At 41.2% G+C, this 19125-nt stretch overlaps 1 protein-coding gene across 1 annotated transcript in view; it reads left to right on the top strand.

Annotated features, from left to right (window-relative positions):
• The first annotated feature begins 10379 nt into the window (after positions 1–10379).
• LOC115016080 (CMP-N-acetylneuraminate-beta-galactosamide-alpha-2,3-sialyltransferase 1-like) overlaps positions 10380–19125 on the top strand; it is a 9049-nt gene continuing 303 nt past the window's right edge. Inside the window, exons 1-6 of the mRNA XM_029443740.1 lie at positions 10380–10444; positions 11784–12079; positions 13099–13295; positions 17103–17270; positions 18944–18989; positions 19120–19125. The exon at positions 19120–19125 is cut by the window's right edge and continues 114 nt beyond it. Of these exons, the coding sequence (XP_029299600.1) occupies positions 11825–12079; positions 13099–13295; positions 17103–17270; positions 18944–18989; positions 19120–19125 (672 nt within the window). The 5' untranslated portion in view covers positions 10380–10444; positions 11784–11824. The remainder of the gene's footprint in view (positions 10445–11783; positions 12080–13098; positions 13296–17102; positions 17271–18943; positions 18990–19119) is intronic.

Genomic DNA, 19125 nt, shown 5'->3' with positions numbered 1-19125 from the left:
CTGACAAAATACTTTCTCCCTTTGATATATGTTCTGAACCAGTTTAATACACAGTCAGAAAGACCAACCAGTTTATCCAGACGATTAATTAGGATGAGAGGACTAGGATAAGAATTGAGACCTTGTTTGTATCAGAGTTTAGTCTGAGGTCACTAATTATTTTAGTCAGAGCAGTTTCGGTACTGTGGCATGCTCTGAAGCCTGATTGAAATTCCTCCAGGATGTTGTTTTCTTTAAGAAAGGATTTTATTTGGACCGAGACTATTTTTCTAGTATTTTGCTGATGAATGGAAGGTTAGATATTGGCCTATAGTTGGTCAGCGTATTACTGTCTAGGTTAGGTTTCTTTAGCAAGGGTTTTATAATGGCTGTTTTGAAGACGTCTGGGAAGATGCCCGTTAGAAGAGACGTGTTTATCATATGTAGGACGTGACTTGAAATGCTGTCGAATATCCGCTTAAAGAATGCTGTAGGTATCGGGTCAACACAAGAGGTGGAGGAGTTACATTCCATCACAGTTTTATGAAGCTCAGTTAATGTGATGCAGGTGAATGTTCCCATGGTTACATCACAATGTTTGCAGATGTTCTCTGTGTCTGCATCATAAGTGATGCTGGCTCTGATTGAAGTTATTTTATTATTGACGAACAATGCGAGTTCTTCACACTTTGATGCAGAGGACTGCGGAGGGGTGGGGGCAGTGTTCAGTAGTTGGTTAATAGTCGAGAATAGTTTCTAGAATTTCCAACATTCTCTGTGATAATCTTAGAAAAGTAATCCTTTCTTGCAGCTGCATTGCTTTACCATAGGCAGCCATGGATTCTTTGTAGATATCATAGTTAACTGTGAGCTTAGTTTTCCTCCATCTTCGTTCAGCTGCTCTACAAGTCCTCTTAGTCTGTGTAACATTGCTGTTGTTTAACCATGGGGAGATTCTGTCAGTGGATTTCTTTTTTACCTTTAATGGAGCAACAATATCCAGGGTAGATGACAAGGTGTTGTTTAGATTTATAATTTGGAGGACACGTTTCAGTCAGTGTTGTCACTCCAGTAATGTTGTTTAACCAGGTCGCAACTAGAAACATACAGTGCAAGTTCTTTTGAACTATCATATCATTAATCAAAAAAGATTTGGTAGCCAGTGATCTGACATTCAGAAGAGACACTTTCAGCTGCAGGGAGTCTGTGACAGGAGTCAAAGCCGGTCCTGGCTGTGTACTGATATATCTAAGATAACCAGACGCAGTGCGTGCTGAGCACTGATTATTTAGTCTGGTAGTAGTCAAGACAGGAACGGCATGACCAGTTTGGGGGGGTGATGTCCTTGAGTGTTCATGAGCAGGCTTTTGGCATAAGCCAAGGGGGAGAGGCGGGGGACGTCTGGGAGTGGGGAGAAGAATGGGGAATGATGGTGGGGTATGATGGTTTTGAGCGGGGGGTTATTTGAGGTGTCAATTTAAGACCACCTTTCACCAATTTGTTCATCCTGTCGCTAAAAGGGAGGAAGAGAGAGGAAGATGAGGAAGAGGGGGAGGGGAGGGGGTAGGGTGTCTCAGTGCTACTCGACAAAATTTCAACTTCATCTATGTCTGTCGGTGAAGTTGAGGGACTGGGGTCCTTGGTGTGCAGGCTTGTTGTGGCTGGTACTGCAGCAAGGTCACTCGCTCCAGTTGTTTGGACGTCATCATGGTGGTTATCTGGTGGTGTGGGGGATGGTGTCTCCTTGCATTTAGCCAAAGTCGGGTGGCTAATGGCATGATATATATTGGAAGTGAACAGTTTTTCCCCAGATCTATTGAGAGAAAGTCCATTTCTTCCAAAAAGGCCTCTACGCTGCCAGAACAGATTGAAGTTGTCAATAAAGTTCACTTTATGCAGGGGACAGGGCCCGAACCACCTCAACAGGCTCCTTTCAACGCAAAGGAGCAGCGGCTCTACTCTGAGTCTCTCACGGATGGCTGAACTTCTCACCCTATCTCTAAGGGAGACGCCAGCCACCCGCCTGAGAAAACCAATTTTGGCCGCTTGTATCCACGATCTCGTTCTTTCGGTCATGACCAAGCCTTCATGACCATAGGTGAGGGTAGGAACGAAGATCGACCGCTAGATCGAGAGCTTTGCCTTCTGGCTCAGCTCTCTTTTCGTCACAACGGTGCGGTAAAGCGTATGTACTACTGCCCCTGCTGCTGCTCCGATTCTCCGGCCAATCTCTCGCTCCATCGTCCCCCCGAGGTACTTGAACTCCTTCACTTGGGGTAAGGGCTCATTCCCTACCCGGAGTAGGCAATCCACCGGTTTCGTGCTGAGCGCCATGGCCTCAGAATTTGAGGTGCTGATCCTCATCCCAACCACTTCACACTCGGCTGCGAACAAATTCAGTGACTCCTGAAGGACCTGAACAGACCGATGCTGCCATAAGGACCACATCATCTGCAAAGAGCAACGATAAGATCCTCAGGCCACCGAACTGCAACCCCTCTCTTCCCCGACTACGCCTTGATATCCTGTCCATGAAAATCACAAACAGGATTGGTGATAAAGCGCAGCCCTGGCGGAGGCCAACATTCACTGGAAACGAGTCCGACTTGCCGAGTATCCGGACACAACTCTCGCTTTGGGCGTACACAGATTGGATAGCCCTCAGAAGTGACCCCCTCACCCCATACTCCCGCAGCACCTCCCACAGTATCACCCGGGGGACCCGGTCATACGCCTTCTCCAGATCCACAAAACACATGTAGACCGGATAGACGTACTCCCAGCCCCCTCCAGGATCCTTGCGAGAGTGAAGAGTTGGTCCGTATTGGCCGAACCCTCTTTTCCAGCACCTTGGAGTAGACTTTACCAGGGAGGCTGAGAAGTTTGAAACCCCTGTAGTTGGCACACACTCTCTTGTCCCCCTTTTTGAATAGGGGAACCACCACTCCTGCCACCCCAACTATTCAACTAAAATTCTAAGAGGTCCAGTTAGAGAAAATCTCCGCGAGCAAAGGTCCGGCATCATAATGTCTAACTTGCGGTATGAATTAGTGTGATATATATTGAAGTAGCCTTGTAGCTGTATCAACGTCTACACGTAATCAACAACTGACTGTCAAATCTAATAAAGAAAATACAATTTAAAAACATTTCGACAATATAACATTGAACTATTCAGATATATGTAATACTGTAGATATGTATAATGTTCTTCTCGGGCTGCATTTAAAAATGAGAAAATAAATAAAATAGCTTTTGAAAAATTGTGCATCTTCAAATACAGTGCTTAATCTTAGAAAAATAAAATAAAGTGTAGCAGCAGCTTGAGTTTCCTTTCTCTTTAACTGTTTCACATCTTGATTTAACTCTCAACCAATGTTAGAATAAATTAGTCTTAACAATTGATAAGTTTAACCCAGGCTAGCACATCCTGGGTTAAACTTGTCTCTGTGGCTGATGGTGCTGACAGGTGGCCTATTTGCTCTATTTTGTGATAAATCAAAATCATATTGTGCTCTGAGACTGCTTATTTTCTGTGACCTCAGCTCAGACTTGAGTGGGTATGTTTGGTCAAAAACGTTGTGCTTTGTCTCATAGTGGCATTTCACATCACCACTTTTAATGAGCACCATGGTCTCTGAGCATATGAGACGCTGGTGTTGTGCTCCCAGTGGGAAGGATGAACATGAATGAGTCCATTCTGGGTTGAAAGCTCTGTTGAATCTTCTCTTCTTGGAGCGCCGAGTAGTTATTTTTTCTCTCTCTTTGTCAGTGTTTCTCTCCCTTTCCCTGTCTTCTCTCCCTGTATCGCTAACTCGTCTTTCAGTCTGTCACTCGCCTCTCGCCTGTCTGTATTATTCAGAGTCACGATGTTTGCCGGTTGGAATGCACATATTTGATTGGCTGCGTAGCATCACGTGGGATGGCTTAACACGCATGTAATTGGTCTGAGTTTCCTGAACCGATAAACCAGTGCCGTAAAAACGAGTGCGGTGATTCTCTAGTCCACTCCTCTCCTTTCCTCCCCTCTGTGTGTGTGTGTGTGTGTGTGTGTGAAGGTGTGTGTGAAGCGCCGCCTTCGTGATACAGACCGGGGCGAATGTGAATGCGCAAAGCTAAAAAAATTAAACTAAAATGCGCCGTTAAAATAGAAGTACTGGTCCGGGTCTGTATAGGTCAGTGTCTGGGTCCGGACTCAGACCACGGTCCGCCTGTTAGTGACCCCTGCCCTAGGCACTGTCCCAGACTTCCACGCAATGTTGAGGAGGCGTGTCAACCAAGACAGCCCCTCAATACCCCACAGTCTTCAGCATTTCTAACGGATCTCATCAACCCCTGCGGCTTTGCCACTGTGGAGTTGTTTGAACTACCTCAGTGACTTCCATCAGGGAAATTGACGATGGTACCCCATCAGCTTCCAGCTCTGCCTCTACCATAGAGGGCATGTTAGTTGGATTCAGGAGTTCCTCAAAGTGCTCCTTCCAATGCCCGATAACCTTCTCAGTCGAAGTCAGCAGGGTCCCACCCTTGCTGTACACAGCTTGGATGGTTCCCCGCTTCACACTTCCTGAGGTGCCGGACGGTTTTCCAGAAGCACCTTGGTGCCGACCGTAAGTCCTTCTCCATAGCTTCTCCGAACTTCTCCCACACCCTTTGCCTCTGCCACGGCTGCCGCCCTTCGAGTCCATCGGTACCCTGAAACTGTTTCCAGAGTCCTCCCGGATAACATAACCCGGAAGGACTCCTTCTTCAGTCGAACGGCTTCCCTGACCCACCGGGGTCCACCACAGTGTTAGAGGGTTACCGCCCCTTGAGGCACCTAAAACCTTGGACCACAGCTCATCACCGCAGGCTTCAGCAATAGAGGTTTGAACATCGCCCACTCAGGTTCAATGCCCCAACCTCCACAGGGTTGTCTGAAAATCTCCGCTGGAGGTGTGAGTTGAAGATCTCCTGGACATCCTCCAGGACGTTCCCAGTTCAGCCTACACCCGCACTACCCTTTTACGTCACCAGTTCTGTCCAAAGTCTTCCCCCACCCCTTGATCCAACTCGCCACCAAATGGTGATCAGTTGACATCTTCCGCCCCTCTCTTCACCAGAGTGTCCAAAACTGCGGCGTCGATCAGATGATACGATCACAGAATTGATCATTGACCTTTGGCCTAGGGTGCTCTGGTACCACGTACACTTGTGAGCATCCTTATGTCGAACATGGTGTTTGTTATGGCATTCCATGACTAGCACAAAAGCCCAACAACAAACGACCGTTCAGGTTTAGATCAGGAAGGCCGTTTCTCCCAATCACATCTCTCAGGTGTCTCCGTCGCTTCTCACGTGCGCGTTGAATTCTCCCAGCAAGACTATGGAGTCCTCAAATGGAGCCCCGTCCAGGGCTCCATTCAGGGTCTTCAAGAAGGCTGAATGCTCCGAACTGCTGTTTGGGGCATAGGCCACAAACAGTAAGAGTTTCCCCCCCATAACCTGAAGCGTAGGGAGGCGACCCTCTCGTCCACCGGGGTGAACTCCAACGTAGCAGCGCTGAGCCGGGGACTTGTGACTGGCCTCCAGATGGGGGCCCTGGGCTTCCTCCGGGCAGGGTCTCTACTTCTCTTTCCCTCTGTATTATGAAGTGTTTTGCAAATCAATAGGCCTGTTTATGCAAATATTCACAAAGTGCGAATGGCTCTCTACTGTGAAGTTGGAGCTTCCTTAATTTGAAAACCGCTACATGACTGCTGTGTTTGCCAAAATATGGTAGATAATTTGCGTGGTGGAATTTTACCTGCCATATTACAGACATCGCAGATGGTTTAAGATCACAGATAATCTCAGCAATTATTCAAAATTACTAGAGGTCCGTAATACTATCCCCGTGCAAATAGGGTTTGAGACTAATTCTGAATTCCATTTAATGTGAACTTCAATAATCACAATTGTCCTTTAACTACATGATGTATTCCCCTGTATCTTTTAGAATAAACCGTGGCCCTACCAAAGGCTATGAAGGCAGATGTTGGGACTAAAACGAACTCATCGAGTAATGTATCCGGAGAGTGCATCTCATTTGGACAACACCACTAGTCTTGTGCTGTTTCCATTCAAAATGAAGGATTTTCTGTGGCTCATTGACGCCTTCAAACAAGGGTGGGAGTGTAAAACAGAGCTGCTGTCATTTAAAAACAAATACCTGTATAAAATCTGTAATTGAATGCAAAAAACTAGGCAGATAAAGATAATTGCAGTGATTTGGATAGTTTGTGTGAAATCTTAAGTATATGGAAGGTTTGTATTTGACGGTGCAGGAACAGTGTGCTGTAGGGTGGTCATGACAGTGAGAAATAGTTTCTCTTCTGAGCAAAACATGCGATCAAAATGACACTTGATCGCAGTCCACTTTTAGCTCAGCTGTTATAAACTGCCATCTTTCACACTGACCAACAGAAAGACAAATTCAAAAGGTCCAAAAGTGGGTGGAAGTGTAGGATACATTGTCTTGCTTTCTAGTCTTTGTGCTCTTGAAGTAGCTCATTTGTGCCATTTTATGTCAAAACATTGACAACAACAGTGAACTTGTTAGTATACAATTGCTTCAGAGACGGAGCAACATTAGCAATAATTCAGATTTATGTTTCTTGCCATCCAACAAATGTTCGTATAATCTGTGTCTTTAGCTGCTTAAATTACAAATAGATCCCCTGACAACGGTTTGAAACCATGTTGCTTCAGTAGATATAATTTGAGGACACAACCAGACTGAATTTATGACCCCATATAAATCGCAGCCTTAGATCCTTAGCCTTAGTTGAGTTTATGAATCTAAAGGTGACCGTTGTTTTGCATCAGGCCCCTCGACATGGAACGACCTGCCTGAGTAGAAGCTGCTCGCAGAATCAGTGACCCTCTTTCTTAAACCAATTTTTATAGATTTGCTTTTTAATGTGATGTTGTGTTTTTTATTGCTTTTGACAGTTTTTTTTTTTTAATCTCTTTTTTGCCACCGAGCGCTTGCTCAAATTCAAATTATTTCAACTTTGACCTTGACTTCCCCTGACCTTACAGACCAATAAGAGTACAGCTGTAGCACAGGCAAGGGGGGAGGGGGGGGTAACCATGGAACAAAAACTAACCAATTTAAAGATTTCACCCGCAAGGCTCTGGTTATTCTTGTCAAGCAAAGCACTTTTTATATTTTGTTTTTTTAAGTTTTGCAATGACCCGTATCAATTACTAAAACATTGCATTTAACATTATAAATCTGGCAAATAATGTTAAATAACTATAACTAAATTGTATCTTTTTATACACGTTCTACTGAATTAACATGTTACCAGGGAAAACAGTGCCGTGAACTCAAGAGGAGAGCAAACAAGGATTGGTGAGTTTTCTAAAATGATTTTGCATGATAACCAAACACTCTGATAAGTCACTCAGTAATAAATTATATTGACTGCTAAAGGAAATATTTATATTTATGTCAGTTTAAAGTTTACACTTTAATCCTGAACAAGGTGATGATCCTCAATCCAGCTCTCATGAAATATGTTCATGACATTTGGCTGGAAAAAAAGGGCAAATATCCATCTACTGGCTTTTTGACTTTGGCTCTCAGCATGCAAATATGTGATGAGGTAGGTTCAAATTGCACAATATATAAAAATTGTCATGCTCTTTCACAGATTGATATGTTGATGGCTGCAATGCACCCAAAATACAATGATGCACCAGCATTGGAAAGAAAGAATACAACTGCTATACAATACATTAATATAAATGTCAAAATATACAGCAAATATAAAGAAATCATCAAACTAATAAAAGCAATATTTTATGAGAAAAGTGCATAAAACAAATGCATTTGTGTTCATTTCAATAGCAATATATCAATATTTTGGGAGACAGTAAGTTTACCCTGTTAGCTCTGATTAGTATGAAGACTAGAAACGGGTGAACAATAATCATTGGAAATAGCAACAATGAACATCACAGAATGAAAGCATTTAAATGTGTTTTAAAATGGCATTGAGTAGCAGTATTAAAGATTGTATAAAATATCACCATTAAAAGGTGAAACAAAGGTTTTTAGTTTACTTTTGATGTAAATGAGTGAAATAATTAAATAGTATAAAATAGCATTGGAATCTGTCATTAAGTTTGAAATAAAGTCAATCGTAAAAACTGACAAGTAGCATTTACACTAGTTTGGCTTGAATTTGGCTTGTAAGTCTAACAAGTTAATAAGCAATTGTTGACATCTACAATTGCTATTGACCCTACTGCTTACAGGTTAAAAGGGATCCATCTATATAACTTTCTCTATATAGATAGAGTTCCTATCTAGATAGACAGAGATGTATTATATTATATGTAATAAGGGACAAGTTCTGAACTACCAAAATCCAGAATGCAAACAGGGTCACAGATTATTTGGAACAAAAGGAGGAAATTTAAATTTAAGTAAGCAGCTGTACACAAAAACAATCTATCTCAGGGTCAACCATTTTAAAAGGGAAACGTTTATGAAAAGTTTTTCATGTCTGAAGAAACAACATAATGAGACAGTTCTGTTTTTTATTGAGCTTCTACTTCTGTACTACAAGTCTGGAGTAGTTTCACTCAGTTTCAGTTCAAAATTAAAAGTCAATGACTGCAAGAGTTAAGTTCTCAGCATTTAAACCACACCGAGTATGATTCTCCAAGACCAAGCGGCATTTTCTGGATTGCCTGTTGAGTGTGTAGAGCAGATCAAAAATATCACCAAAGAGCTGTTGCAAAGTCACCCAGGCCCTTGAGGATTACTGCACACTCAAACACGCCAGCAACATTAATTGTTCCAGGGTTCGTTTGCTCCTCTTGTAGCTCCAGAAGGTCACCGTCATCCCTCTGACACGTGGCTCCACAGTAGTAGGTTGAAGAAAACAATGAAATCTTGTAAGTTGTTGAACAACGCTGGATACTTTTCAGAGAATATCTCAGTGCCTTGCCACAAAGCAGAACCCATCGTCAGTTGTTTCAGAAAGTATTCAGAACCTACTTTGACATTTTTGCACATATTTTTTAAATGAATAGAATTAGTATTTATTTCTCCCCCATCCGTTTTGACTGCATAATCAACAATGACAAAGTGAACATGTGGGAAATGTTTGCAAATGTATTAAACAATTATTTAGTGGTTGATTTTTAATACATTTGCAAAAAGCTTTAAAAAAGGTTTTATGGCTTATTGAGTGTAGATTGATTGGGGAAAAATGCACATTTAATTTATTTTACATTTATTTTAAAAGTTAGCACAAAACAAGTCTGTATACTTCCTGAAACGACCATACATAGCTGAATAAAGCTGTCTGGATTGGTTACAGACCATTTGACAAGACATAGCAGGAAACTCACAGGTGAATCAATGATTGCTTCATTCCACTTAGGGGAGGTCATACTATTGTGCATACTGGTTCATTGTTACCGGATCCCTCAATGGAACTGACACGTTAAGCACTCTAAGTCCACCTGTGTTTTTTCTCTTGTGCACGCAGTCCACTCCATAGTGATATAAATATGTTTGGAACTCTTATGGGAAGGTGTTTATGAATAGCTGCTTATGGTTTCATATGACAGCAACAATTTTGAAAGTAGACTTTTGCACACATTTTATTCACTCAAAGTTTTACTACAAATCAGGTTTTAACAATATGTACACACTGCAGATGGAGGCATCAAATTTAAATCAAGACAAAAGACGCATCTATATATGAGAAATAAAAAATAATTCTTAACGGATTCCTCCACACAACCAATGTCATTCTTATTAAGACAAAGGACATGACTTTGTGATGACAGCATTAAATATTCCAGTTCATCGTTCCTGATCCGCCACACAACCATGTCATTATTTTGCTAATTACTTTTTGTTTGCTGAAATTATTTTAATTTGCATGATAAAAATGTTTTATTACAAATATATTTATGCCATCACAGGCCCCTTGATTGAACACAGGACGTCACTATACAACTCCCCTCATCCGTACACTGGGAATGAGTTATCTTAAGTTCAGCCTGGAACTAAAGTTATTTCAAAGAACTTTGAGCTGCTGAAACAAAGAAACAGTTGCATTCATGTTCGGTAATGAGTTGACTAACTCTGTGCAGCTGTTTGAATATTTACGGTAATTATTTGTGCTAACGTTAACGTTACTTAGCAAGTTAACTTGATATTACCGTTAGTTACTCTTTCTGTGCTACCGCTCTTCTACATATCCGAAAACCCACATAATGTTCGCCTCAGAAAATAACATGTAGTGATATTTAGCAGTCTTACCAAACGTCGAGGTGCCATGTTACTCCTACATGGCTTAACTGCTAACTTCCAGCAGCTAACTATATTGTTCTAACTTTCCAGCGGGTGCGTTCGTTTATCCAATCCGACGCTCTACACCAGGGGTGGGGAACCTCCGGCCTCACGGCCCTCGAGGTAATTAGTAAAAAAAATATATATATATATTCTATATATATTCTATATATATATATATATAATAGATATATAATATATTCTTATATATATTATATATATATATATATATATATATATATATATTATATATTATATATATATCTATTATATTATTCTCTATATATATATATATATATCTATTATATATCTATATATATCTATATATATATATATATCTATCTATCTTCTATATATATATTTCTATATATATATCTATCTATATTCTATATATATATATTCTAATATATATATATATATATATATATATATTTATAATATATATATATATATATATATATATATATATAATATATATATATATAATATATATATATATATATATCTATCTATATTCTATATATCTATATTCTATATAGATAGATAGATAGATAGATAGATAATTATAGAAATATAATAATGTATAATATAATTAGCCTCATTTGGAGTAGAAAAGACAGCAACACCACCAATGGGTTGATCTGTTAATATTTCTGTCTTTTGCCGCTGATCTGATGGATGTTCACCCTTAACATCAATGGCTGCTCTCCCAATCTCTTCAAGGTGTTGAGCAGTGGTGGAATGTAACTAACATATACACAAGTGTTGCACTTATGTACAATTTTGATGTACTTGTATTTCCTTTGAGTATTTCCATTGTATGCAACTTTATACTTATACTCCATTACATCTCAGAAGGAATTATTGCACTTCTTACAGCACTACATTTATCTGACAGCTGAAGTTAATTTGCAGGTTCAGATTATTAATATTATCAACTAATAAATTATGACCTATTGCTATTTTATGGTGAGTAATATTAAAGAAATCAAGAATTAAGTCTCACATAAATACTGTGTAACTGGAAATGAGTATGTACCCTCTACTAAAAGAAGCACTTCATGTTTTTGTATTGAAATTGTTGTTTTTTGTAAATGCATAATTAAAGTAAAGTTCTTGCTGAGGAAACTTTACTTTCACACACGTGATTATTCCTCCCCATGTAATATTGTGTAACACAAAGAAACAACTGAAGTGTAAAAACACTTTATTTAAAACCTTATGATCTAAACTAAATATCATGGCTGTAATGCTCAGAGCGCCTAGTGTTTAATATTATAATAAAAATAATGGTTTGAAATATAATTTTATGTTGCATTGCATTTCCTTGTTTATTAGTTTGACAGTTTATACCCTCAGAAAAAGGGGTATAAATGGTTACCAACGTAATGGTTTGTCCTCTGACATAATGCTATTCATGAACTGACACACCTTTTTGCTTCATCACATATTTTCTCTACAGGTGAGGCTCTGATCTTCCCAGAAGAGCGCCACACTGTCAAGATGCTTTGCAGATTGAGTAACAATGGAGCTCTCATTTCCCTGCTGTGCATCGCTGCCTTTGCCCTGATGTATATATCTTCTTCTTCATGGAGTTCATCTGTGTATTTCCTCGGACGTCAGAGCTCAAGTCTTTGTGCCTGTGACAAGTGTTTAAGAGAGGCTGATCTATGCATTGGGGAGCGTATCAATGAGTCTCCGAAGCCTTTTTTGTCAAGAAAATATGGAATTTCAGAGGAAGATTACGATTGGTGGAAGGTAAATGTCACAAATATTCTGCTTCTGTTTCACCACAATGTCTTTTAGACACTCTTAACTGGTCCTGCATCAAAAGCAGAAACTAGTTTGTGTTCTCTGCACATTTAGTTGGTTACCTTTCTAAAAGGGGAAGTCTGAGCTGTTTTACTGTAAGAGGAATCTGTTTAGTGTCAATAGTGTTCTCCGTCAGATGAACTGAAAACACTTATTTACACATTGGGACATAGAATATCAGTGAAAACTATTTAAATTAAGCTCATTGTTCAGCTGCATGTTCACTCTCACAGCTCTCATAGCTCATAGTTTTCGGCTGCAGCAGGCTCCTGTGTTCTGCAAAGAAATCCTCTAAAGCCCCACTGTACACTTCAGCAGACAGACACACTTAGAGGTGATAGTTTGGAGCATTTAGTAGCTAAAGGTAGAGACCAAAAACAGAGCTGAGTGAATATTGGCCTTACATCCATCAGGTGGAGAACAACACGGTTCCAAATTAATGCTAATGTTGCTCCGTAACTGCTGGATTTGTAAATGAGCAACTGTTTGCTAACAAGTTCACACTTTTCTGTTGCCCTTAAGTGGCCAACAATAAAATCAGCTTTTGCAGGTTTAAATTATAATCCTTAAAGATGCTAAATACAAAATTCAGAGCATATCTATGATTGAGGAATTGCCTGTGCACGCTTCTCAACATGGCGACAGCTGAGCTAGCAGCTACTGCTGGTACCAGTACAAACTACGGCAACAGTGCGGACAGAGCTAACAGTGTTAACCTGGGGGGGAACCACCACAATGAAAACTAACGAGTAAATGAATAAGTAAAAAATATACATACATTGAATGGCTATTGGTTTAAAAATTAATAATAATCTGATTATGAACAGTGCCAAAAACAGGGTTTGATTCATAAGAATCTTGACAATTGTATCTTCAAATAACACAACTGTGGTATGTGGAACTTGTATGTGAATAAATTGTATACTGATGCTGGATTAACGTCCTTTTTCTGTTCGGTGTGTCAGAACATATATCGGGAAGGTCATGACTTCAGTGTCTACAATACAACAGTGGACAAACTGTTCCAGATGTTCCCACACATTGCAGATGTTGCAGAATCCAACAATAAACGCTGCACGACTTGTGCTGTGGTGGGGAATTCTGGTAATTTGAAGCGATCACACTATGGACCTCTCATAGACTTTCATGATATCGTAATAAGGTAAATCATTTCTGCCATCTTTAAAAGATCTAGTTTGAACAATGATGTCTACACTAAAGCTAAACCCTATTTGCACCAGGGGACAGCATGTGATTAACAAATTTGCTCGGGATAAGTCTTTTACACTTTTTTTAAACTCTCGGATATGATATCAAGGCTCTGCGTAACATCTGCTTCTATTTAAAATGTTATACTACATCAAATGTATACTTAACATTATAATATTGTTTGTTTCCCCAACTCGGACTGCAAGGAATCTCGGTGTGACACTGGACGACCAACTGTCCTTCACAGCCCGCTCCTGTAGATACAATCTTTACAACATCAGGAGGATACGTCCCCTTCTGTTTCAGAAGGCGACGGAGGTTCTGGTCCAGGCTCTTGTCATCTTACGCCTTGACTACTGCAACCCCCTCCTGACCTCTACAGCTCATTCAGAATGCAGCAGCCTGACTGGTCTTTAACCTCCCCAAGTTCTCCCAGACTACACCGCTCCTCCGCTCCCTTCACTGGTTACCAGTGGCTGATTGAATCTGCTTCAAGAATCTGGTGCTGGCCTACCGTGCAGTGAATGGATCAGGCCCTTCCTACATCCAGGCCATAACTGCCAGCTCGCTCACTTTGCGCTGCACCGGCCAATCGGCTTGCCACTCCCTCACTGCGAGTGAGACCCAGATACACCTCAAGTAAAACCTGCCTGTTTGCTATCCTGGCTACAAAACGGTTTGAAAGACCTTCCCATTGATATCAAGTAGCATTTCAATTGGTTTTGCTGATTTGAAGCTAAGGGTTTAGTCTATTTGAACGTATTTGCGAGATTCTTGCTGTTCTGAGTTTGTATCCTCATAGTTGTTTGCACTTATTGTAAGTCGCTTTTGACATAAGTGTCAGCTAAATTAAATTAAATGTAATATCAAATAGTCCTGTCCATCCATCCATCGTCTACCACTTATCCGGGGTCAGGTCGCTGGGGCAGCAGCTCCAGTAAGAAACCCCAAACTTCCTTCCCGAGATCCTGAGGTGTTCCCAAGCCAGTGAGGAGATATAATCTCTCCACCGAGTCCTGGGTCTTCCCCGGGGTCTCCTCCCAGCTGGATGTGCCTGGAACACCTCCCTAGGGAGGCGCCCAGGTGGCATCCTTACTAGATGCCCAAACCACTTCAACTGGCTCCTTTCAACACAAAGGAGCAGCGGCTCTACTCCGAGTCTCTCACGGATGGCTGAACGTCTCACCCTATCTCTAAGGGAGACGCCAACCACCCGCCTGAGAAAACCAATTTTGGCCGCTTGTACCCACAATCTCGTACTTTCTGTCATGACACAGCCTTCCACCGGTAGATCGAGAGCTTTGCCTTCTGGCTCAGCTCTCTTTTCGTCACAACGGTGCGGTAAAGCGTATGTAGTACTGCCCCCGCTGCTCCGATTCTCCGGCTAATCTCTCGCTCCATCGTCCCCTCACTCGCAAACAAGACCCCGAGGTACTTGAACTCCTTCACTTGGGGTAAGGGCTCATTCCCTACCCGGAGTAGGCAATCCACTGGTTTCTTGCTGAGAGCCATGGCCTCAGAATTTGAGGTGCTGATCCTCATCCCAACCGCTTCACACTCGGCTGCGAACCAATCCAGTGACTCCTGAAGACTTGCCGAGTATCCGGACACAACTCTCGCTTTGGGCCTACACCGATTGGATAGCCCTCAGAAGTGACCCCCTCACCCCATACTCCCACAGCACCTCCCACAGAATCACCCGGGGGATCCGGTCATACGCCTTCTCCAGATCCACAAAACACAAGTAGACCGGATAGACGTACTCCCAGGCCCCCTCCAGGATCCTTGCGAGAGTGAAGAGTTGGTCCGTATTGGCCGAAACCTCTTTTCCAGCACCTTGGAGTAGACTTTACCAGGGAGGCTGAGAAGTTTGAATCCCCTGTAGTTGGCACACACTCTCTTGTCCCCCTTTTTGAATAGGGGAACCACCACTCCGGTCTGCCACCCCCTAGGCCAGGGGTATTCAACTAAAATTCTAAGAGGTCCAGTTAGAGAAAATCTCCGCGAGCAAAGCTTCGGCATCATAATGTCTAACTTGCGTTATGAATTAGTGTGATATATATTGAAGTAGCCTTGTAGCTGTATCAACGTCTGCACGTAATCAACAACTGACTGTCAAATCTAATAAGAAAGTACAATTTAAAAACATTTCGACAATATAACATTGAACTATACAGATATATATATATATATATATATATATAATACTGTAGATATGTATAATGTTCTTCTCGGGCTGCATTTAAAAATGAGAAAATAAATAAAATAGCTTTTGAAAAACTGTGCATCTTCAAATACAGTGCTTAATCTTAGAAAAATAAAATAAAGTGTAGCAGCAGCTTGAGTTTCCCTTTTTCTTTAACTGTTTCACATCTTGATTTAACTCTCAACCAATGTTAGAATAAATCAGTCTCAACACATCTTAACAATTGATTAGTTTAACCCAGGCTAGCACATCCTGGGTTAAACTTTTCTCTGTGGCTGATGATGCTGACAGGTGGCCTATTTGCTCTATTTTGCTCCTCCGCTCAGACCTGAGTGGGTATGTTTGGTCAAAAACGTTGTGCTTTGTCTCATAGTGGCATTTCACATCACCACTGTTAATGAGCACCACGGTCTCTGAGCATATGAGACACTGGTGTTGTGCTCCCAGTGGGAAGGATGAACATGAATGAGTCTATCCATTCTGGGTTGAAAGCTCTGTTGAATTTTCTCCTCTTGGAGTGCGCCATGAGTAGTTATTTTTTCTCTCTCTTTGTCAGTGTTTCTCTCCCTTTCCCTGTCTTCTCTCCCTGTATCGCTAACTCGTCTTTCAGTCTGTCACTCGCCTCTCGCCTGTCTGTATTATTCAGAGTCACGATGTTTGCCGGTTGGAATGCACATATTTGATTGGCTGCGTAGCATCACGTGGGATGGCTTAACACGCATGTAATTGGTTTGAGTTTCCTGAACCGCTAAACCAGTGCCGTAAAAACGAGTGCGGTGATTCTCTAGTCCACTCCTCTCCTTTCCTCCCCTCTGTGTGTGTGTGTGTGTGTGTGTGTGTGTGTGTGTGTGTGTGTGTGTGTGTGTGAAGGTGTGTGTGAAGCGCCGCCCTTCGTGATAGAGAGCGGAGCGAATGTGAATGCGCAAAGCTAAAAAAATTAAATAAAATGCGCCGTTAAAATAGAAGTACTGGTCCGGGTCTGTATAGGTCAGTGTCTGGGTCCGGACTCAGACCGCGGTCCGCCTGTTAGTGACCCCTGCCCTAGGCACTGTCCCATACTTCCACGCAATGTTGAGGAGGCGTGTCAACCAAGACAGCCCCTCAATACCCACAGTCTTCAACATTTCTAAACGGATCTCATCAACCTCTGCGGCTTTGCCACTGTGGAGTTGTTTGACTACCTCAGTGACTTCCATCTGTATTATGAAGTTGTTTTGCAAATCAAATAGGCCTGTTTATGTAAATATTCACAAAGTGCGAATGGCTCTCTACTGTGAAGTTGGAGCTTCCTGAATTTGCAACCGCTACATGACTGCTGTGTTTGCCAAAATATGGTAGATAATTTGCGTGGTGGAATTTAACCTGCCATATTACAGACATCGCAGATGGTTTAAGATCACAGATAATCTCAGCAATTATTAAAAATTACTAGAGGTCCGTAATACTATCCCCGTGCAAATAGGGTTTGAGACTAATTCTGAATTCCATTTAATGTGAACTTCAATAATCACAATTGTCCTTTAACTACATGATGTATTCCCCTGTATCTTTTAGAATAAACCGTGGCCCTACCAAAGGCTATGAAGCAGATGTTGGGACTAAAACGACTCATCGAGTAATGTATCCGGAGAGTGCATCTCATTTGGACAACGCCACTAGTCTTGTGCTGTTTCCATTCAAAATGAAGGATTTTCTGTGGCTCATTGACGCCTTCAAACAAGGGTGGGTGTGTAAAACAGAGCTGCTGTTCATTTAAAAACAATACCTGTATATAAATCTGTAATTGAATGAAAAAACTAGGCAGATAAAGATAATTGCAGTGATTGGATAGTTTGTGTGAAATCTTAAGTATAAGGAAGGTTTGTATTTGACGGTGCAGGAGTACTGTAGGGTGGTCATGACAGTGAGAAATAGTTTCTCTTCTGAGCAAAACCTGCGATCAAATGACACTTTAATTGCAGTCCACTTTTAGCTAAAGGCCCTGTCACACATATCCGTATGACAGAAACGCATGCCGGCGCATACAAAAATTTGTCAGAGTCCAAATACGTCCAACTTTTCATCGGATCGGAAAAGTGAACATATACAGATACGCATATCTAACCTATTGATAGTGCATCACTTACTAATTCAAAATGTATCAGACGAATGCCCAACGAATGTATAAGATATACAAAAATATGGCGTATACAAAATATCGGCAACACGCTGGTTTACGTTGATATAAGGTAAGGTATAAGTAGTTTCCGTCAAAAGCTCACTGTTACGCTGGGGTGTGTTGTTGAACGCTGATATTTTGAGCATGTTCAAAATTACCGGACGTACCCGACGTGTGCTTCAGAAGATATTCAGACGTTACGTTACGTTAGACATACGTGAATACGGAATACGTAGGTGGATATTTACCTACGTAAATATAGTACCTAAATATAGTACGTAAATACCTACGTGAATACCTACGTGAATACGTTAGATACGTTAGATATAGGCTACGTCGGCTGACGGTGAATCCTACAGCCAACTTATTGATACCGAGTGGATAACCTATTCCTACCCTATGTTAAGATTATGCCTGACGACGGAGTAATTTATTAAACGTGTTTCTACAGTACAGCTAGCGTTCAGCAGTTTAGCCATTCTCCAGCATCAGCATGACGTGAACCAAATGGCTCTTTTCCAGACGCTCTGATACGCTTTGTATAAGTAAGTGATACGCTATCAATGTTTGACATATGTATAATCGTATAATAATTTGTTATGTATGCGTCAGCTACAACACCGCCGTGGAAAAGTTGGACGTATTTGGACTCTGACACATTTTGAGCTAATTTTCATATACGGCGGCATGTTTCTGCCATACGGAACTTTGTATGTCTGGCGTGTTCGGCGTAATATCTGCATCTTTCAAGGGATCATAACTTACCCTTAATTTATATCAACCTATTGCCGATATTTCGTATGTGCCGGCATACGTTTCTGTCATACGGATATGTGTGACAGGGCCTTAAGCTGTTAAACTGCATCTTCAGACTGACCAACAGAAAGACAAATTCAAAAGGGGGTGGATGTGGAGGATACATTAACTGGCTTTCTAGACTTCATGCTCTTGAAGTACCTAATTTGTGAAAAAAAATTTCAACAGTGAACTTGTTGGTATACAATTATTTCAGAGTCGGAGCAACATTAGCATTAATTCAGAGTTGTGTTTCTGGCCATCCAACAAATGTTCGTATAATCGGTGTGTTTAGCTGCTATAGTCGGAATAGATCCTCTAATGACGCTACCGTAGCTAACCCTATAAATCTGCAATCACATTTTAATCTGGCAAATAATGTTAAATAACTATGACTAAATTGTACTTGTATACGCTTTATACTGAATCAACATGTTACCAGGAAAAACAGTGCCGTGAACTCAAAGAGGAGAGCAAACAAGGATTTGGTGAGTTTTCTAAATGATTTTGCATGAAACCAAAACATCTGATAAGTCACTCAGTAATAAGTTGTATTGACTGCTAAAAGGAAATCTTTATATTAATGTCAGTTTAAAGTTTAACTTTAATCCTGAACAGGTGATG

Source organism: Cottoperca gobio, chromosome 11, assembly GCF_900634415.1.
Source record: "Cottoperca gobio chromosome 11, fCotGob3.1, whole genome shotgun sequence".
In the NCBI taxonomy this organism is placed as follows: Eukaryota; Metazoa; Chordata; class Actinopteri; order Perciformes; family Bovichtidae; genus Cottoperca; species Cottoperca gobio.
This window is presented reverse-complemented; position numbering and strand designations above follow the sequence as displayed.